This window comes from Hesperophylax consimilis, chromosome 23, assembly GCF_061612785.1.
Source record: "Hesperophylax consimilis isolate HC1 chromosome 23, BYU_Hcon_1.0, whole genome shotgun sequence".
Lineage (NCBI taxonomy): Eukaryota > Metazoa > Arthropoda > Insecta > Trichoptera > Limnephilidae > Hesperophylax > Hesperophylax consimilis.
In genome coordinates this window covers 27,631,095-27,655,453 of record NC_142858.1, presented here as the reverse complement: position 1 = coordinate 27,655,453, position 24,359 = coordinate 27,631,095, and the positions used below count along the sequence as shown (strand labels likewise).

The following is a 24,359-nucleotide window of genomic DNA, read 5'->3' as shown; positions in this document are numbered from 1 at the left end:
TTGTATACATTACAAACAAAGCTATCAAGATAGACATGCAGATTTAATAACAATGTTTTTATAGGCTGATAGACATTCAGTACCGTTGGTGTTCATGTGATATTTCTTCCCTGCACTGTGCAATCGGTTCATTACTGAATTATTTCTGCTTTAGTACCTGCAATGTTACAATGGTAAGGTACCTTCTGACGAACCTCATGTGCGATACTAAACGCAGTAACTCAGGTATGTTCAATGGACCTAGTTCGGTGCAACCACGCAAGATACAAGATTTCAAATTATAACAGTATGCAAAATAATGTTTTTTTCCTAATTACTCTACTACTAGATGAGCTCCAGAAGCTCGTGTTTATGGGAGGAGTAAGTATATTCAAAAATAAAATAATACTTAAAAGGCGATGTGTAAACAATGTGTTAAGTCTTATTAAATAACTACAAAGGTAATTCTACATTCAAATTAACATATATCGATATTCATAATTTTAAAGAATTAGTTTCATAACAAACAAAGTTTTTTTTTAAATGCTGGATAGTATAGATTAAGTAAACGTATAAAGTATAAAGGGTACAATATATCACCATCCAATTCCAGGGAATTAATTTGCAGCTTTTTGAATTGTTCATATTTCAATATTTCGGTTACCTTAATTTTGTCTTCTGACAAATTATTAATTGGAATCATTATTATCATTAACCAATGGTTGCGTTCTTCTGTCTATTCTTCTCGTGGCCAGGCCCAACTCTTTCAATCACCATTCTTCACCGAGCCGTTTCTTTGTTAACTATTTATATTATCATACGCCAATAAGAAATACAAAAAATAACGTCCGCCATTGGAATTATTTGTCAACAGCATCGAAGTCGACAATAAATCGCACAACAGTCATCGTTATTTATAATATTAGTGTTTTCCAGCTGGAATCCCGTCTATACATCATAAACTTCAACGGATTGCGAAAATGTAAACATATTATAATACTCTCTATTACGTATCTACGAAAAATCATTTCTTAAATAAATAAATACACTTTGCGTAGGTACGGAATTCACCATTAAAAACAGCACGTTGGAAACGTCGTAAATTGTATAAATCAACGAAATAACATACTTGGAAGTAATTTAACATAACGCAAAAATAATTTACCTTGAAAAATGATGCGTTGAAAACAAATTATTATCTTCAATCCGCGTAAAATTGCCATCTATCGACAGAACGTAAAAGTATCAAATATGTACACCTAATAAAACAGCGCAAGAATCAGCCCAAGACACAACAGCGACATCTATAAGACAAGATATAAAACTGAAACGGTTTGCGTCTCGGCTCAAAGTGTTTTGTTTTACGTATTGCTATGAAAGGAAAAATAAATTTCTGCGTAAAATATAATACATAAGCGAAGGCTTGTGCAATGTATTAACAGATTACAGGATATTAATTCCTGCAATGATAGTTATAATATTTCAAATAGAATATTATTTAAATCTATGGAGATAGATGCAAATAAGATTTTCCACGGAAAAGTGATTTTCGCCCACAGTCCACTAGAGGTGACTTTGAGGGCAAATGGCGGGTAAAACGATTACTTGGCAAAGTCTGATACGGACATATTATTGTTTATTATTTAAAATTGCAATTAAGACGAGACAATACCCTAAAATAATCAGTACCCTGAAGTCAGAATATTGAAGACGTAAGTAAAGCAAAAATATGCGACACTCGGCCCAGGTGTATTGAACAGACTTGCGTTTGAATTTGCCCTGGCAAATCTCTAAAATTATTAGGAAATCTTAACGAACTAAGTGATGACGCCATATAAAAAAAACTCGACCTTACCTACGGTCGACTTTGCCGTAGCAGGCCTAGAAAATCGATCTTTCTGTGGGGTTTATTTTAATTATTTCTGATGAACGTATTACTAAAATGTCAATTGTTTCTAGAGGGATCCCTCGGGAAGTTACTAATTTATCGTCTAGAAAAATAAAATCTGGTGCTTATCGCTAATGTTATAGTTGAAAAACGTTTTATAAAATTTTCAAACTGTTTTAAATAAAATATTTGAATGGTAAGGTTTTGTTTTTATTAATCTTAAGGCGATGCACTACGTAGTAATATAAAATCATGTGTTTTTGGTTTGAAAATTTGGTCGCTTAGAAATGTTTCAGATGCTTTAATTAAATACTGCGAGTAGAATACATCCTGACCTTTGAAATAATCGAGTATTTTCTAGATAAGCCTTTTTATAAGCTCAGAAATAAATAATGTATAGGCCTATGAAAACTGCTTTAAAGTTCAAAATCTCCTACTTACGAACCCATTTTCGGTTATGGTGTTATTGTATAATGTGGTAAATTAAGTTATTTATAAAATGATCGAAAAACATTTAAATATTTTTGCCTGAACATCCACAAAATAAAATAAAAGGCACTTTTTGGCCATGTTTTTTTCTTGCATAAATCAATGCAGGTGGATGGTGTGAAGCGGGAATTTAAGCCTTATCGCCATCTACGTAAGGTGTGTTATTGATAGCGGCTCAACTTAAAATATTAAACGACGTAGTGCATCGCCTTAAATGTAAATAACTTACATTCGTAGGGATCCCTGAAACATTTGAGGTTTTGGTAATACGTTCATTATTAATAATTAAAATGCGAGTGTCGAGAAAACCCTCGTAATTAGAGTCTAATGTCGCCTTAATAAATGCAGTTTCAGGAAAACGATCTGCAGCTCTATGTGATATGTCGTTGGTCGTTTCCGACATTGTTTGATTTACAACAAGGTCTCATTATGTTCAACAATGAACGTGGTAAGTGCCATCTACTTCATTATTATTGAAGTATCATCGTTGAAATTACAAAATACAATGATAATTAGACGGCTAAGTATATTATTATGAATTATTACCTACATGAGACACGAGATGAGACATTATATCGTGCCTGGCGTGGGAACAACGAATCAATTAAATTCATAACTGTCGACCGTTTAAATGCGTGGATTTTTTAATTGGACTTGTGACGTTTATCGTCCAAGAAACTAGAACTCATATAATTAAATCAGTGTAGGAACTAGGAACACTGTTTCCAGTGCAGAGGTAAAAATCATTTTAAACAGGCCTAGTTATTTCTCATAAATTCAAATGTAATATGGCCGTTCAGCGCCATTTTGTATTTTTGACATTTGAAAGGTCCCCGTTAAACGCCGATTCAAGGTTTGTTTCAGCTTTCCATCAAACTACATAAAGCTGACAAGCTTAAGAACCTGAGTTTTCTTCTTGTGGTGATCACAATTGATTCAATAGCTGAAGCGGGTTTAGAACAGGCATTTAGCGAGGACTTTTCAACTGTAAAAAAACGATATGGCGCTGATGGCCATTTGCTAACAACGTTGTATTTAAATTTCTGCGAAAAAACTGGGCCTTAAACCGTTTAACCCCTCCAGCGTTTTAGGGTCAAATATGACCGGGCGTCCATATTTAATAAAATATTTATTTTTTCGTTTTTTTTCTATCGTACGGGGTTTACCTTTAAAAATGATTTCTTATATTTTATTAATTATTATATGAATCAGATAAAGGCGATGTTACAGTTTTTTTACAAATTCCCCAAACAAAACGATCGTATTTTCGAAATTTCGAATTCTCTCAAATTTTCTACTATTGAGGTGTAAAAATGAAGTAAACAAGTTGTTTGGGTTTTTGACAACATTGTTCATCTTTTATATTAAAATTTTATTATTTATAAATAGTAATGTTTATTTTAAATGCATGAACAGGAAAGATAATTGTATCTAGTTTCTAAAAAAGTATTTGTTTTTAAATAAAATTAAAAAATAAGATGTATATAGTGCATTTTAAATACACAGAAAACTTTGCAAACTGAACAAAAGTGTTGAAAGTACTAAAATGTAACTAGGCCAAATAACTGCAATATAATAACATTTAACATTTCGGCAACTTTCATTCAAATTAAATTGAAAGCCAAATTATTCAAATCGCAGTTTCGTAACACGTCACTTTTCCTCCAGTTCATGTTTTATCAAAGATGATATTTGACAACATTGTTATTATTATCGATGATGTAAAGTTTGTGCTACGTATACATCCGCGAGCCGAACTGCCGAACTGAACCTCAACTTATGGGGAAGAAACGAAGCAACCGCAAATGGCTTGAAACGCCGCTTGCAGTTGATTCGTTCCTTTTCCGTAATTCGTGGTACGGTTCGCAAATGTGTACGTACTCTTACATGCGAAATTGATCTCGAATAATGAGAGGTCATAGCACTAAAATCAAATCAGGTAAATGTACATTCGATCGAACTCTTAAAATAATAACTACAAAGGAGGTAGCGAAAAGTATTTGCGGACAAAACTCTATTACGTGGGTTTCGGAGAGTCGTATTTCAATTTTGTGTTAAAACCTAAGAAATATTAATAATCTATTATTATTAAAAGGAACTCACCTGAACTTGATCATAGTCGCTGACGGAATTATTCTCTGGCGGTTTTCCGTTTCTGAAAAGAAATAAAGACAAAATTATAGAAAATGTTTTTACGTAGGTACAGGCGTTGCTTTTCAATTTGCATAGTAATTCAAACATATTATCTGTACAGGGTTTTCCAATAAGAGGTGTTATTTTGATATTCAAAGAAAAATGCCATTTTTTAATATAAATGATCGAATGTTTATTTCATTATAAAGAGGAAGGTTTGCCGTTAATAGTAAAAAATAACATCAGTCAAATAACCAAATCGCAAAGTGGCTGCCTTATGTCCTCGATAGCTTCACGAATTCCATCTTTGAGGTCTTGAATCGACGCTGGGCAGTTGGCGTAGACCTTCTCTTCCACGTGGCCCCAAAGGAAGAAGTCGCAAGGTGTTAAATCACAAGATCTCGGTGGCCAATTGTGATCACCTCTTCGAGAGATAACACGATCCGGAAAGTTTTCCCGTAAAAGATATACGGTTTCGTTGCTTGTGCGGCACGTAGCGCCGTCTTGTTGTCAATAAAACGATGTCCAGATCAATACCATCCAATTCCGGCCATAAAAAATCATTAATCATCTCCCGATAGCTCTTTGAATATCAAAATAACACCTCTTATTGAAAACCCTGTATTTTGTAAATGGCAATATACATAAGACCACCACAGAGTGCACACGCATAGTTGTAAGACCCTAAAATGTATTTACAAAGAATTAAGAAAATATAAATAAATCGAAAACGAAGATAAGGTATGTAAATACAGCCAACGAACAGTCTCATAATTCAATTTTTATTCGAATAATGAATTATAATAACTTATGAAAGTTATACCTAACAACGTAATATATTATACCCAACAAGGTAATAAAGTTATACCCAACAACGTAATATATTATACCCAACAACGTAATAAAGTTATACCCAACAACGTAATATTATTATAACACTAATAAATCTAAACGTAGTATGAAACAGAAGAAAACAGAAAAAAGCAATTCTAAATTTAAATTAAAAATTTTCTCAATTAAAAATCTGGACTAATTATTTGCATTCCTGTAGAAAACGGGACTGCATGCCTTTAAAAACTGAATCGACAGATTTCCTAACGAAGCGTCAGTAAAACGCGAATGAGAACGGCGTAAAAAATTCTAATATTAGATTATTATTTTTAACAGGATTTCGGATTTTGTATTAAGTTCATTATATCATTATTGTTGTTCATTATTCATTATTGCTAGGAGGCTAGGTTTAGAAAAAGGCATATACTCATATGATGAAATTGAACTAACTCTAAATCTCTCTCCTTTGGAAGTCCGTCGGGAAAGAAATGACCTCATTTGCTTCTTCAAAATTATAAATGGTATTATTAATTCACTTACTCTACTGCAACTCATTCCCTTCAATATCCCCTCGCACAGACTCAGAAATAATGAACTGCTCTTCCTCTACCATCATTCGACAAATTATGGATATTATTCACCATTGTCCAGAATGTGTAGACTGGTCAACTCAAGTCAAAACCTTAACTTTTTTGGGATAAGTCTGAATGATTTTTGCCAGTCGCTAAACAAGTGACGGAATATTATAAGTGTCCTGTGGTCCTGACCCACGGCGTATTCTTGACTTGATTCGACTTGTCACTTTATTTTCTTATATTATATCTACCATATTATGTCTTTGCTTTCATGTACCTTTGTCTACTCCTGTATTTTTCATTTTACTTTATTCGTGTTATTATTTTGTAATTTGGACGATTTCCGTTAATAAATAAATAAATCATTTTATTGCACACTGAAGAGTCGTGGCAGATAACTGAAATTAATTTAAGAAGTTACATCATTATATTATTATCACGATCGTTTTAGTAAAAGGCAAAAATCTTAAAAAATTATAAATTTAAAAAAATTATAAAATAGAGTAGTAATCACGAAAGGCAATAGATTCTCAGTAGTTGATGATTCGAGACGTTGAGACGGTGAGATTGGTGTTAGGTCAAGGACGTGAATATTCCATATCGCAGTGGTGAAATTGTCGTATCATGATGGTGGTATTTGCGGTCATAAATGTAAGATTGTCAGTTCAAGATATTGTAACAGAATTGATGGCAAGATTTTCATGAATGTGGTGAATACATTGTAGTGACAGTGACAGTCATCATTATCAGTGCTGCAACCCTTGAAGATTCCTGTACAATTCTAGCAAATGCCTTCACTCCTGCCGGTGTCCTGGTAACCTAATAATGTAATATTTGCCTCAGCCTTTCAGCTACCCAAGTTTAGACCTCACGACGCTCCATTGTCCTGCAGGCATACCTACTATAAATATCATAAAGATGTTTAAGATAGAAAGCTTTTTGGTTGTCGGCTTTCATCCATCGCTGCTGTGAAAAAAAGTAATTTATTAATTATTTCATTAATATTATTACAATAACGAATAGTCTACATATCCTCACGTTTTGTTCCCCGAGGCCTGCGGGCAGTCTGGGAGATGGTCCTGCGGCTGCTGCGGGAAGAGGCGAGCGAGGCGCGAGGGGGGGTGCAGGTGCGTCTTGTGGTACATCACTGCTTTTATTCACTCTCACTGGCAAGAGTTAATCAAATACCCCTATGCGATACGCAACTTACGCGGCCATGCGACGAGATATCAACTGCTACGACAGCCGAGATATTAATTGTTACGACAGCCGAGATATCAACTGCTGTGAAAGCCGAGATAAACTATTGCGAAATCCGAGATATCAACGATGTTGAGACAGAAGATATATCAACTGTGCCATCCGATATATCAACTATTGTGACATCCGAGATATCAACGATGTTGAGACAGAAGATATATCAACTGTGACATCCGATAGATCAACTATTGTGACATCCGAGATATCAACGATGTTGAGACAGAAGATATATCAACTGTGACATCCGATATATCAACTATTGTGACAGCCGAGATATCAACTGGTGCGATTCAGAAGTGACTCCTGTTACTTCACGGAGAAAAATTCCTAATTCATTAAAATTAGGTTAAAAACGAGATTGCAGGCAGTTTCCTGTTAAACTCTTAGGACGGGTTGTTTCGGAGAATCTGAACAATTCATCAAATTTCAACGGTCATTTTCAAGTTCTGTGAAAGATTTTTTCAAGTTCTGTTTTTATTTCAGTTTTGTCAAGCAACTAGCCTACAATTATATAAAAACAGAACTTGAATAAGTCTTTCACAGAACCCGAAAATGAACGTTGAAATTTGATGAATTGTTCAAATTTTCCGAAACAACCCGTCCTTAGTAAATACGTATGAATACCAAACACGTGTTTGTGCATCTGCATTTGTCCTGATAATATACAATGACGAAATGCGAAAATATTAGAATTTTTAAGAACATACATCGCGATAACACAATCGTTTTTTAGTGACAGGAAACGTATCAATTCATTCGTTAAAGGGCTGCAATCCCATTTTTTAATAGGTTACGAATAATTTGAACACCATTTAAACAATGGAGGAATCATATTAACTTTGGGTAAGTTTTTAGATTCTCACGGCCAAAAGCATTTTTGTTGTTTGTTTTTGGGGTGTTATGCCGTGTTGCGCTAACTCCTTCTTTAGCCGACGTTTCGGACAGCGTTGCAGTGTCCATCATCAGGGCAGATCCGGTAGATCCGAAGATGTGTAAATTGTGGCTGTCGAGTTTGTGCTTATTTGTTTGTGTAACATGTCTAAGTATACTCCAATACCATATAATAATACAATATAAAACCATTGTATTTATACCTTGATACTGGGTACATCTACTTTAACCGCTGTCAATCGGTTTTCTAATTCTAGAATTCGCCACAAGATGTCGCCACTTCCGTTGGCATTTTGCACTTGGACGGGCCCAGGCCACAAACAAATAAGCACATGGACACTGCAACGCTGTCCGAAACGTCGGCTAAAGGAGTTAGCGCAACACGGCATAACACCCCAAAAACAAACAACAAAAATATTAACTTTGATTTAAGAAAAGGTTTAAAGTATGAAAATTAATTGAGGTAACGAAAGGGTGTTCGAAATTTAGGTATAAAAACGATCTCATCAGCATTCATTCCATCATACATTGTCATCGAATGGTACCTCACGACCTGGCGATCTGTCTATCCGAGCATCCGATATGAAGACACGGGAGACACCTATAGCATTATATTTAACTCAATATGTACAATTTTTTATAACATTACAGATTGGGTCTAGGTCGTTATAATTTTACCGTTTATACGATGTATTTACTGTGACTGAAAAAATATCGATCTTTTGTTCAACTACAAATTAATTAGTAACTACAAATTAATTCGTAATTTGTAATACTTAAACGTACAAATTAATAAAATAAAATTAATAAATTAAAATAAAAACATTTAGGAAGTACGTGACTCTCCCCACGGGTGAGTTCATGAACAAATTGGTGTGGCTGGCTCTATGTACCTAATTTATACATTTGCTTGAGCACGCCGGGGTTTTAACCTGCGACCTACGGATTGCTAGTCGAGAGCCTTACCGCTCGACCTCGAAGCCGTCAAATATTGTGCATTGCAAATTTTAAAATGTTTAAAAAAATTAAAATTGAGCATATATGGTCCTTAACAAAGTCCTGGAAAAATGGTTTTAGTTTTTTAAATTTATTAATTCGCACTACGTTCAAATTAAGTTTACCTTAAGTTAAATGTTCTATGCTAAAAATGTTTTATGGAAGAAGCTCAGCGATTCAACAGATGTAATATTCCACTTAACAGACTAATTTCAAACTTTAATTGCGAGTTAATTACTGAAGCTGCACAGTGTACTGAGTGTGCAATGTACACATATTGCCTCCCGATCAGCAAAGGCCTGCACGCTCCAGAACACTGGTGGTATGCAAAGCACACGCCGAGGCGCAAACTGCACGAATACAGTCGTGTACATCGTAAGCAAACATCTCAACAATATTTGACACACAGGATAATATTTGTAAATTGACCACCGAATACTTATTTTTGATTGATCAGTCATAGTATATCACTGCCATAAGGAAAATGCCATGAGACACCATAGACATGCCGATAAGGGTGAAAGGAACAAACCAAGTTTCACAGGCAACTCACATTGCACCATCACTTTTACGTCTTTTTAGACGCCATTTTATTGCTATACGTACTGGAAATATTATAATTGCACGAATTGTGAAGCTGAAGGCTTACGTAAAGAACACATCAGAACCAATAAATTATTGCTGCAGATATATCAAGAAAAATATTCACGAAAATAATATAATAATTATATAATAAGTACTTTATCGCTTATCTGAATTCTTGACACATCAGTTCCAATTATAAAAATTACGATCAAAACAATTTCCGTTAAAATCGGGTTCATTAAATCGGAGTCAAAAAAACTAAGTTTTTTTTACTACAACACATCTATTTTTATTAATAGACGTATTGTATTTTTGTTCCGAAGATTGAACCTTCCTCTCCAGGGACTGACTCTTAACTTCTGGAAACGTTTAAAATGTCTTTTAAAACTTTAGTATATATTTATGTATATATATATATTGTTTTGGTTTGACTGAGGATTGAAACTTCCTAAAAATACTAAAATGAGTAAACTGCGCTATCACTTAAGCCAAATCCTAATTGGTGGTACCGAGATTAATTTCGTATATTAACTATTGTAAATTTGTATAATGTAGTCCAATTTCAGAGAAATATGTGTGCGTAGGTGCCACCAAAAGTTAACAGATTGCAATTTCATCGACAATGAGTCAAACAAAAGCAAAATTCAAAAAGATATATTTAAAAATCTCGATTAATGTTTTAATATAATTTTCCGATTATAAAACAAACCTTGTCAAACTGTAATAATTAATTTTTAAGTATTTTCAAACGCCCTTTAATCTCGATTAATGTTTGTACAGCACTACGATCCCTTTCGAAATGTTTTCTTCAAATATGATGGATTCATCTGTAGGACAATTTATTTCTAATTTTCGTATGGCTTTAGGCTTACGAGATAATCTGATCGTAAATGAAATAATTGTACCATCGCAAATTGAAGTGCCGGCCCTCGCGGATGCGACCAGTTAATAGCACAAAGTAAGCAATGTTGTCTGTGAAAGTCCGGGGCGCAATTAAGACGAGACAAAACCCTAAAATAAAGCCAGATTCTTAATGACGTAAGTGAAGCAGCCGTGCACAAAAATATAAGACGCGCGGCTGTGGTGATTGGACAGACCTACGGTTGAATTTACCCTAATTTAATTATTTCTGATGGACATATTACTCAAATGTTTCTAGAGGGATCCCTCGGGAAGTTACTAATACATCGTCTAGAAAAATAAAATCTGATGCATACCGCTAATTTAATAGTTGAAAAACTATAAAAATTTTAAAACCGTTTACATAAAATATTTTTATCGTAAGTTCCTGTTTTTTATTAATCTTAAATATAAATAACTTACACCCGTAGGGATCGTTCTCTGTAAACATTTGAGATTTTAGTAATACGTTCATCAGAAATAATGTAAATGCGAGCGTCGAACAAATCCCCGTTATTAGAGTCTTATGTCGCCTAAAACATTTTCTTCCTAACCGAGCTTCCACCGCAGACACATTATTTAATATGTAACACGTATTTCGATTCGTACCAACATTAATGTTGTAACAAATTTTCGAATTCTTACCGTCTTAACCATTTATACGACCACGGATAATCAAGAATCAATTATATACGTTGTTTATTTATTTAGAATTAATGGCACAAGTGCCATTTACATGCATGATAGTTATTGACAGTAATATGGAAAGAAAAAATATAAGATTATATAAGAAACAAGAGAAAAGAATACACATTAGTACAAAGTAAATGAAAGAAATTAAGACAAAAAAAAAAACAAAAAAAATGTTACGCATTGACCCGAGGTTAAAATATCCACTGCTAAAATGTTTAATGAGTACAGCTTCATACTTCAACAGAGGCACACTAAAAACATCAGCTAACAAAGCATAAAGTTACCGGTGGTGTTTAATCTATGTTTAACACAATTGTAGCCTGAAACAAAATTGTTATCCTAAAATATACAAGCGTGTAAAAAAACGTGGAAAGTTTTACAGAAATATGGAGAAAATTTATAAATAACCCTTTATTTTCTGTAGGGTAAAACAGTAAGGACAAAAAAATACAGTACTTCTTGAAAAGAGTGTGGAGTATAGATATGTAAATATTTTGAACGAGTCTTCATGATAAACAGACAACACTGCGTTTGGGTAATAAAACGAGTTTATCATAGGTAAACTACTAACAGTAATAGAATGGGGGAGAACGGGCATAATTTTCTCTCAGTGAACATTATTATTGTGCTGATATAATATAATACAGGTCTTATCCCAAAATGACCGAACTTTCGACAATTTGGCTGCTATCACAAGTAATGAAATAATATTATATTTCTTACGCATGTCACAATGCCACACGAAGAAAACTTACTGATATGAAATAATGTTAATTTATAAAATATATCCACACGGAGAAAAATGGATATTTAATTTTTTTTTAAAAGAAAATCAAACATTTCCGGGTTACGAATAACCTGACAATATTTGAAAATCTCCTACTACCACCACAGTAAGCTGAAAATGTTGCTTGTGTTGTGATGGAGGACTTAGCCAGCCGAGGAATTGAATACACTACGCCTGAGTGGGACCCAAGGGCGATGTCAACTCGGCCACCGACCGGTCGTTATTCATAACGAATAAATCGAAAGAGTTCCTAACAAAGTATCAGTCAAAAGCAAATGTTTTATGAGGAAGGCGGAACACGTGTTCATACAAATACTGATATTGATGTTGACCTACTGATATTGTCGCATTACGTCATGATATGTATTAGGAAAAGGACTCGATATACTCTGAATGACTAATATTTAATCAGGAAGTTGGCATGCGGTCATTTTTTTAACAGCATCATTTTTCTCCGTGTAGCCCTCATAACGCGCGCACCCTGAACCATTCCTTAATGCAAATTGCTGCGGGAACAGGAAGGTAAGTACTACGTGGTACAAATAAATAACTAAACTAACTAACTAACCATCACGTCGTTTCCTCGCAGGGGTAGGCAGAGAGGATGGACCGCCAAACAACTCGGTCTTGGCACACACTCCTTGTCTCATTCACATTCATACATCGTCTCATACATACTCTTCTATTGTTCTGACTCTTGACATGGCCCGACTCAAGTACCTGTATCATTTGATCGTGCCAAGTCTCCCTCGGGCGTCCCCGACTGCTGCTACCATTCGCATTTGTATGGTACAAATAGGCTGGTTAAACTGTAAAAATTCTTAATAAGCTCGGGAATCGCTGGTTTAATCGCTGGTCGTGTACGTCTTGTTACACTAAGTGTACGAGATACACACGCGATATTTTTACACATGAGAATACATACTAAACGTATTGTACACACTGCTTTATTTTACAATTTCTCCGCCAAACGAAGATAACGTCTAGACCCGGCCTCCCCTACTTCTTTGACGAACATAGGAGCGGTGATTACCGTCAGATGATAGCGATTAAGATAACTTTGATAATAATATTTAATGTGGAACAGACAGAAGTGGGTATGTAGGTAACCGTGTGGCATTGAATCACTAACTTCTCGGAGCATATCGATCAAGGTGACTCGGTAAACAGACAGACATTCCAAGTCATTTTGTTATTCGAAATGGATTAGGTTGCATATTGAGTATCTGCGAACACCTAAAGGTAGATTTCCAGTTAACAGTTTAATAATAATAATAATAAAAGTGTTTATTCCGATATGTGGGGAGTTTAGTGCAGTCCCACACATTCCATATAGAGATATATGATCAAACACAGAAAGAAAAAAAAATGAGAATAAATTTTAAAAAAAAGGAATAAAATGATAAAATTAACAGAATAATAGAAAGTTGACGCCTTTAGGGAGCCGTGACTATATTAGGGGCTAGCATTTTTCTCCAGTGTGCGTCAATGCTGGAGGATGGAGTAATGATTATATAATGGAAACGAAATATTACAAGACAGTTCGAACATTCTTACAGATATTGATCGTATTGCTTCTCATTTGAGAACAGGTGACCACGATGCAGTGCGGGGATTCAATAACAATATATCACGTTTCGTATTGAACACGGAGAGGACCTTTCAATGTACATCCAAGAACTTTGATGAGAGCTACTTAAATTAATACGTGTACTATGGCCCGGTATATCTGTTGATTTTAAGCTCGGCCTGGTTGGAATGTCGAGCTTAGCGCGGCTTGGGACATAATCCGTATATAGCTCGAAAGCCTAGATATCACCAATATTACACGTATTTTTTGTGATTTTAATACAGGAACGTGTTTTTTTTTCTTTAAAAACCAAAATTAAGTCTACTGTCATCCCGATCTTCCAAAATGTCAACAACAACATTTCATTTTTAGGCCGGTTTAACTTACGAGTTGATTTTTGATAAAGTTCCCCACTTCAATCGGCATGGTGCTTTAAATGCGAGGATGGTTATTGTAAATAGATTTTATTTTGTTGGAGTCAGTGCACTATTCATAAAATTATGACGATCGAAAAAACGGAATATCACTTATGATTTTTCATCACTCAATGAATATATTAGTACATGCTGAAAAAATTAGGCAATTTACGTAGATTTCGGGGAGATGCAATTATTTACATGAATGTTAAAATTGATATGTGTTTACTGCTAACGCCTCGGCGTCTAAAAATTATCTCTTTTCCGGCTTATTTGAGCGAGGATTGTTGTACTTAGCGAGGATACGGACTGATTATAATGTATATTATATTTCGTAATGTTACTTTGGGAGTGCATATTTCAGCCGCTGGGAGCGTCGTTTATGAGAAAGAGCGAGAGGTCAACGGAGCTATCAACAGTATGCCGTTATCGCTGTGTGGTCATTCTTTAGATTCAATTTTAGATTACTTCGTCTGAAAATCGTTGTTAATCGTCCAAATCAAAAATGTTCAGTTAACAGGCGCTCTTTTTATTCACCGCCGATCACTGACCCAGCGACTAAGGACTACATACGGGGGAAGAATACCAAGCGGCAAGATAGCGATGCGTGATGTTCAGATTAAGGAACGGCCCTTAGAAGGACTGCTCAGTGCTCATGCCATACAAACTACACTTATAGAGCCAATGGAGAATTGCTAAACAGAAGCAAGCGTGCTGCGGTGGTAATAATGTGCTCGATAGAGCAAAACAAAACAGGCTTTTTAAATAACCTTGATACTAAAATTTGACGTTTTACTTGCACTTCTTCAATGTTACGAGCGATGGGAAGGCTGACAGAGATATTGAAAGAAGGATACATGCAGGTAACTCCATTAATGGAGGACTGAACGCGGTTGGCGCTAGCTAAAAATGTCCAAAGAAGCGAAACTAGCAGTCCACAATGTAGTGCTGGTACCTACCCTGAAGTATGGCAATGAGGCATGGCCTGGCAGAAGTCGGATGAAAGTAGATTGAATGCTATAGAAATGAAATTCCTGTGGCGTGTCTGTGATAAAACCATGTATGATCAAATGAGGAGATCCGCAAAGAATGCAAGTCTGATGTGAGCGTAGTTAGTAAGATTAAGAAATTGACGCCCAGGTGGTTGGGGCATGTAGAGTAAATGATCGAAGAAATGAGTGTATTTATAATATATGACGCAAATTTAAGTGGCAGAAGAAGTAGGGGACGCTCGAGAAAGAGATGGTGCGATCAAATTAACCAGATGAACTCAGGTTAGAATAATAAAAGAGTATGTATGAATGTGAATGAGGCAAGGAGTATGTGCCAAGACCAAGTTGTTTGGCGGTCCGTCCTCTCTACCCACCCCTGCGGAGAAACGGCGTCATGGTTAGTTACTTTCTTAATATTTCTGATGTTTGTATCGGGTTTAAGTAGTTTTCTATGCTCTTGTCTTACGGTATCTGACAATCATCAACATAATCATTATGATAAATATGATTTTCGGGTTATCATGCCGTGTTGCGCTTCCTCCTTATTTAGCTACTTTTTCGACAGCGCTACATTGTCCATCACCAATGCAGATGTTGCACGGCATCATAACACAAAAATCAATCTCAAGTCATATCATCGACATAATCTAAGGTAATGAATAATGACTAATGACACACTATTTTATTATGTTATTTTTCAGTGGTTTCATATAGAATTGTCTTCAAAGTAGAACACGCAAAGTAATTTTGCAGATTAAGGCATTTTTTTGGTTATTTCGAGAAAACTGTAACTGAAATTACTCAACCAATGTATTGCAATATTTTACATCACAATTTGAAAAAAAAAAATATTCTCTCTCATATAAGAATTTAAATTACTTTTACGAATCCAAAAATATTCGTTTTTAAATATATCCATTTAAATTTAATTTTTGTTTTCGGTAATGAATGAAGGCAAATTTTGGAAGCGAATATTAACCCACTTCCCGACATCCGACCGAGCTGAAACGCGGCAGATAGACTCTTTGTCGATGACAATGCATTCTATAAACTTTTGGTGGCAACCATGTACAAACACGTGCATTACAGCAGTTGAAATTAATCAGCAATTGACATGGTTGGTAGAGGTGTCAGACATTTTAAATTGATGTATTGGAGAAAAAAACCTTTATTGGTTTCATTCTGTAAGGACTTCTTTAAAGTTTTCATTTTGTGGTTTGTAGAGTTTCACCAAGCCACCTCAAATATATTATGTAAGACGATGCACACTTCATTAATTTGCTTGATAAAAAAAACATAAAAACTTAAATGCAAAATAATTCATTTTTGACGCATATCACAAGAATTTAAATATTTTTAGTCTACAAAAAATTTATGAAAGCGTTTGAATTTCTGATACAGTAGGCAAGTTTTATATAACAATCAAACTATGTATAAAGCAACTATGCAAGGTAGCGTAACCTTCAAATCGGAAAGCATTATAATTATGAAATTAATTCAAAACAGCAAAATAATAGCGCATTTAAAATATAATACAAAGAAATATGCCAACATATTATTTATGATAGATGTTGTTATAATTATTACTGATAATTGTTATAAAAGTATGAATGTAAGTCACTGGTGTAATAATTATCGCGCGCAGGCTAAATTTATTTCGATACAAAAAGTAGAAGGTTGCGCAAAAAGTGCAAAGAAAAAATAAATTCCTAGATATTATATCAGAGATATCACTATTTTCGATTAATTTTTACTACAAATCGATTTGCATTATGAATATCAAAAAAATGCTTTGGATAAAAAAATAAAGTAATTCTGTGATCTCGGGTAATGTTAAATATTCTGATTTGATAGCTTCAAATTATTTGTAAAAAACGGGATTGCAGGCTTTACGAATGAATTAACAGGTTCCGATGTCGGAACACAAGTTTATGAAAATCCGAAATATTTTCATATTTCGTCATGATAATATTATCAAATCATAATTTACTAAAAAATTATAAGGAATTCTTACAATAGTTATTTTTCTCCTATGCGAACTCTGGCGGAGTAAAAATGTACTATACAACACGGCTACGTCTTGTCCTGATCGACCGGCCACGGAACACACAAACAAATTTACAGACAGTAGAAAAGCAATAAAACAGGACTTCGCTACGCTCAGCCAATAATTGAAAACTACTAAAAAAAAAATTTTTTTTATTAGAAAATTATAAACGCATAACAATAAAACTCTTTAAAAAACAAAAATTTTATTCGTAAGATTTTGTGATGTGATGCCTATTATCTACATTTGTGGAGACACTAAAAATAGATATACAGGGTGTATCGGCACTAACCCGACAAACTTTAACCAGCTATTCCTTAGCACATTTGGAGTAAAAAATGTTATGGGCACTTTGCTGTCCGGTAGCATTTTTTTTTCAATTAAAAACAAAAAAAACAAAAAATTCCACACTACATCACTGTCATTGGCATTGCGTTTCGTGTTCAACAGCTGTTATAAGCAACTATGTCAAAAAGCGTCTTCGCTCTTTCGCACACACTAAATAATAATAGTTAAAAATGAGACGAATGGTGCCGTGCCATTTCGTTGTGATTGTAAAAGTGCGCCAATATAGGTACACACGTGCATTATTCAACGGAATTCGAATAAAATATTTGCCAGATGGGTTTTCAAACTTTGACAAAGGATAAAACAGTGGTGACATGTGGTGAAAATATGAATAGTAAATTTTTTATTAAAAAAAAACGTTACCGGACAGCAAAGTGCACATAAGATTTTTTACTCCAAATGTGCTAAGGAATAGCTGGTTAGAGTTTGTCGGGTACGTGCCGATACACCTGTATACACATTTATTATATGTTCCTCTTAAAATAAAATATTATTTACATTTTACAAAGTGCCTACAGAGCTCTAATAACCTTTACTTGACATATTACAAATGATAAATGCAGATAAACAATCGCCATCGGAAAAAAGGCATTCCTCAGTGTTAACATAACTATACTTGCGAACAAATCACTCGTAGGCATTATACGAAAACTAGTTATTGAAATTGCGCGCCTACCGGCGGTAATAAATCTCCGCGATATGAAAGCTGGCGCAGTTCGCGGATAATATGATTGCTCGAGTTGATTAGAAACAGGCGTCGAACACCTCCACCAGTCTCAGATCGATAGCTCACCCCTTCGAGCAATTATTGTTGTTTCTATGGTGAAAGGTAAACAGAACTCCGTAAGTGTGATGCCTAGAAAACTTCATCAATTAACACGCTTAATCATCTCAATCACCCGCGGAACATTCAAAGCACTTTTCCTAAATCATTTCTGGAACATTCGAAGTACTTACGTGCCGTTAACAGAAAGCATTAAGATGTTAGATAACTTGAAGCCTAATAGAATATTCAGTTCTTATTCAGGGATACAAAATACGTATCCGGTACTTGACGATTACGGTTCCATGATAACTCAACACATCTTTAAAAAGTGATATAAAGTCTTAGAAACAATGAAAAAAAAATTTAAACCTAACCTAACCTAACCTACTTAACCCAGTTAATAAAGTTTTTGTTTCATCACTTTCCATGACTTAATATAACTTTTTTAAGATATGATGAAATGTCATTTTGATGATTTACCCAGTCACCCATAGATATACAGAAAAATATAAAGAACATACTCGTAAGTACATAATCAGTTAGTTATTACGCAATAATCCTTAACCCTACACAGCGAACGTTCGTCAAAATGACGAGTATCAAATGCAAATGCTCCAGCCTTTTTAATGCTTCTACCCTGCGCATAGCCGTCACGTGACAATGTATTGGCCGCTAGAATCGCGCGCATGGCGGTTATGTGTATTAGGTAAGTTTTTTTTTGAGATACCTACTGACTACTCGTCATTTTGTGGAATGGTTTTGGTAATTTGATAGTTTTGTCTAACTTACGTCAAAAAATGAAAGTATCAAAGAAAGGAGGCATTTTGTCCCAATTGTAGTGTTGTACATATTGTTGAAAGGTGAAATTAATTTTAAAAAGTAATGCAATTTGAGGTACGTGATTTATACGGTACTAAAAAATAGAATTTCAAACATTTTTCGCCAAAAAGTCGAACGGTTAGCTTTTTGGACAATAACAACGATAAATGTCTAGGGTTAACTGGTTTATTAAGGTTTATTCTGTTGTAATAGATATACATCAACGTTGCTTCATAGAAGGATTATTTTCCATTCAGGCGTACACCATAAAGATATACTTATAAACTTCGGAAGATATGTTTCCAATAGGGGATATATCGGTGATGATTAATGAATTATAAAAGATTTAGTTCCACTCAGGGATATAGTGGACATGATGGTTTATAGAAGGTTCAGATTCCAATCACGGGTTTAACAAGAATACCTTCAGAGAGTTTCGTTTCCACTCAGAGATAAAGCAATGACGTTTTGTAGACGGTTTAGTTTCCCAATAGGGCTACAACCTGAATATTTCTAGGTTTAAGTTTCATTCTTGGAGGCTAAATGTGTTCAACAAGAACACCTTTAATGGTTTTATTACCATGCAGAGACACATCCGTGATGTTTGATAGATGACTAGTTTCAAGTCAGAAATATGAGCGATGTTTTTAAAGAATTATTAGCTAACAATCAGGAGATAAACAACAGTTGCGCAGTTACTTATAAAACCTACAAGTAAGAGGACACTCCGTTATAACAATGCATAAAAGATAAACATCATTGTAATTCTGTCATAACAAAAGATAAAAGGTCTTATTTGCATAAAGTGCCTACCAGAAAGAACGAGGTAAGTAAATATATTTTTTTAAATCCACACCGCTTTACGTAACACGAAATAACAATTTTCGCCAAACTAACGTAAGCACGTTTATTTTTACAATAGCTCCTGTATTCTTTGTAACATTGAGAAGTGTACTCGTACATAACACCAAGGTACACAAAACATAAAGCGGTTCTAGATAGTTTTCCTACACATTTAAGTGTTCAAAGAATATATATACGTACCTGCAGTCCATAGGCTGCACACGAGTAGGCTTTGAAATAAATTCAATTCCGTTGATATCAGAAATTTCTAACGTTTGTTTCGCCAATAATAGTATATCATTACAATCTGTAACTGTAATTTTCATGTTAATATAACTTACTTTTCTTTTGATGTTTATCTCTATTAAAGGCAGATATCAACACTTTTTACTCTCCTTCCTTCTTGGTATTTGTTGTACTTAACAATATCACGTTGATTTATTTTGTTCGTATCTCATTTTCATCTATTGTTTGCTATACTTCCGATATGGATACATTGAAATGATTTTTACTATTTCAATAATTATTAAGTTAATTTTCACCACATGTCACCACTGTTTATCCTTTGTCAAAGTTTGAAAACCCATCTGGCAATATTTTATTCGAATTCCGTTGAATAATGTACGTACGTACCTACGTTGGCGCGCTTTTACAATCACAACGAAATGACACGGCACCATTCGTCTCATTTTTAACTATTATTATTTAGTGTGTGCGAAAGAGCGAAGACGCTTTTTGACATACTTGCTTATAACAGCTGTTGAACACGAAAAGCAATGCCAATGACAGTGATGTAGTGTGGAAATTTTTATTTTTTTTGTTTTTAATTGAAAAAAAAATGCTACCGGACAGCAAAGTGCCCAAAACATTTTTTACTCCAAATGTTCTAAGGAATAGCTGGTTAAAGTTTGTCGGGTACGAGCCGATACACCCTGTATAAGAAGATAATACTAATAAATCTAAAAGAAACATGAAACAGAATAATACACAGATAGTAAAAGATAACGGTCACAACTAGGAATCGACCCAGGATCTCTTGATTGAAATATTTGAATTGAAATATGAGATCGACAAATATGACGTTAAATAACTAGGTCCCAATGGTCGAGGGGTTAAGACGCTGTCCTGGTAAGACAGGAGATCCGGGGTTCGATTCCAAGTTGTGACCGTGATCTTTTTATTTTCTGTGTTTTGTTCTGTTTTATGTTTCGTTTAGATGATGTATTACACTGATGAGTATAACCTTCAAAAAGTTAAAGAAAAGTTGTTCTTAAATAAATAATAATCGATGTTTTCTTTTAATATTAGCATCAAATTGATAACTCGTAATTCGACAACACATACAGCGACATGGCAACAAAACTAGTCAGGCTACCACAAGGGATCAACGATACACAAATTATAAAGAATTGTGGTTAGAATTACTAATTTAGTGATCGAGGCACCGGAAGATATAATCAATCTTGTCAGTACTGTGTTATTTAGTGACATCGAAGCTTTGTGGTAAAAGTTAAAGATGGCTTCGGGAAATAAATAGCCAGGTTTTTACTGGGTACAACCTAACACATGTGTACCTAACACTCCGTCTCGTTGCAGCAGTACTTTACAAACGAGACAGAGCGCGTATCAAGTGCCCGTTGCGCGGTGTAGCTGTATGGTCAATGGTGATGTGGTAGTAAAAAACATGTTTTCTTTTAAATTGAAAAAGATGGCAAGGGTAGGCAGAGAGGACGGACCGCCAAACAACTCGGTTTTGGCACATTCATACATCGTCTCATACATACTCTTCTATTATTTTGACTCTTGACATGGCCCGACTCGAGTATCTGATTCACTTGATCGTGCCATGTCTTCCTCGGGCGTCCCTGACTTCTGCTACCATTCGCATTTGCATCATATACCTTCCTTACACTCCTATCTTTGCTCATTCGTTCTACATGCCCAAACCATCTAACCGTCCCTTTCTTAATCTTACTCATTACGCTTACATCAACCTTGCACTCTTTACGGATTTCCACATTCCTCACACTCTCATTTCAACAGCATTCAATCTACTTTGCCAGTTCCATGCCTCACTTCCGTAAATCAGGGTAGTTACCAGCACTCCATTGTGGACTGCTATCTTCGCTTCTTTGGATATTTTTTTGCTAGTGCCAACTGCGTTCAGTCTTCCATTAATGGAGTTACCTGCATTTCCCCTTGTTTCAATATCTCTGTCAGCCTTCCCATCTCTCTAGAACATACTTCCTAAATACACAAACTCATCCACCTGCTCCAAGTATTCCTCAGCAACAACTATATTCACAACGCAGAGTCGGGAACTAGAAAATTATAAAAGTCAATATCCATATGGATATTACCGAGTTCCCACCGCCAACATCAATTTATTACATTATTTTAATTCAGATTTTCCACTGATTCGATGACACAATAGGATACATTTTGCGGTTTGTGGCATCATTCGGTGACAGTTCATTTGACAGGAATTATAACGTAAACTCTATTATTAATGAATTTTATATTTGAAAAATGTACTACATTCTTTCATTTTGTTACCAACTCGAGCGATGGTTGCACATATATATCTACATTTTCAATATTACTTATTTAACAACACTCCTCAAAACATTAATATGGAAACATATGAACTTCTTACCGCGATATAAAGCCAATTAATCCACCTAGATTTCGCCGTTTATCCCATGTTTTTAGGTTCTATAAATTTGGCTTATTACGACGAGCGTCGCTCAAAACGTTTTTGCAAACTTGTCATAGTAAGCCAGAAATAGCTCGAGTGGCTACAGCAACAATAAAATGTCTTAATATTCTCCTGACGAAGGAAGGGTGCTTCCGAAACCGGTAGAGTGCAACTAAAATTAAAGTGGTCTAAAAATATATCTTTTATTGTAAAATAAAATGTATTTTGGATTTGACTCGACCTTTATATTATAGTAATATTTTTGTATTATTATTGTATATGCTTTATGGGATATGTGGGATTGCAAAAACCTCCCCACATTCCGGAATAAACTACTTATTATTATTATTAGGTAGATAAATACATTGTCTTGAAAACTCATTCATAATATTTCATTGTGTGTTTGCTCTGTTCTAAAAATATTTATTCAATTAAAATTAATAAAGTGAAATACAAGCATAGATATAAAAAAAACTGCAGATCAGCATGCTAGGAAATGATTAAATTTACAATCGATTCCCAGAAACCGTTGTCAAAAGAAACTAAGCTAGCGGTCCACAATGGAGTGCTAATACCGACTGGAACTGACATTGGAAGGACGAAGGTAGACTGAAAGCTGAAGAAATGACATCCCTGAGGCGTATGCATGGTAAACCATGTATGAATCATATGAGAAATGTGGAAATTCGCAAAGAACGCAAGGCTGATGTAAGCGTAATGAGTTAGATTAAGAAAGGTACGCTTGGATGGTTTGGGCATGTAAAGCGCATTTACGTAGAAAAAAGTAAAAGGAAAATATATGACGAGAACGTTAATGGTAGAAGAATTCGGGGACAGCAAGATCAAGAGAATCAAATACAATGGCCAAGATTAAGGGCCATGAATAATAGAAGGGTATGTATGAGACGATTTATGAATGTAAATGAGACAAGGGGTGTATGCTAAGAGCTAGTTGTTTGGCGGTCCGTTCTATCTGCCTATCACGACGGGGAAACGGCGTCATGGTTAGTTAGTTAATTAGTTATAGGTGATTCAGATAAGTGTTGAAATTTTGCGATCGATTTTCCAAATACACTAAAACCAAATTCAAGAAATATGTATTTTTCACATTTTCCTACTAATATTATTATAAAGTAACTTTAACACAAAATGCGGAAAAAATAATTAATTTAAAAAAAGTTAACATTCGACCTAAAAATAAGTAAAATTGAATACCAATCGTTTTATTGTATAGATACATAATATCATACCGCTAAAATACTGATTACCAACATGTCGAAACCAATAACAGATGAAAAAATGTATGTATAATATATGTTTTGTTGTACCTAATTATATTGAAAAATGTATATTATGCAAATGCATTCAGAGTAATTTCGAGTAGTGACAATTCACCCAGCATGTTTCTCACAATGGTCTTAATCATAATTCCTTCTCATCAAAAATTATTAAGTTGACACGAACATCTCATGGCGCCAAATATTATGGTTTCATTTTTCAATAAACTGAATAAAGTACCCGATTGATGTAAACAAGAAATAATAATATCTTGTACCTACTGGTTTTTTACTAACAGTAGATTTTATCAATATTTTTTTTTATTACTGGAACCATTGTAACTGACGAACAATGGACGACATCAATCTTTTCTACTATATTTTTTTACATTTATCGTTCTATCTATCCCCGTTGGAAGTAAACATTAATGAAAGATAACTTAAAAATTATTTTTAACTACGACACATCTATTTTAAAAATTAAATATATATATATAGGGGTGAAGAGAATTGAACCTTCCTACAAGAACTGGAGTCGACACCTCTACCTCACCAAATGCCGATCGTGTAGGACCC

The 24,359-nt window shown here is 34.6% G+C and overlaps 1 protein-coding gene across 1 annotated transcript in view; it reads right to left on the bottom strand.

The window, feature by feature from the left end:
- Positions 1–24,359, bottom strand: part of LOC149412518 (WD repeat-containing protein 47) — a 238,379-nt gene that overhangs the window by 105,828 nt on the left and 108,192 nt on the right. Inside the window, exon 5 of the mRNA XM_089645835.1 lies at positions 4,460–4,511. Coding sequence (XP_089501961.1) covers positions 4,460–4,511 — 52 coding nt within the window. The remainder of the gene's footprint in view (positions 1–4,459; positions 4,512–24,359) is intronic.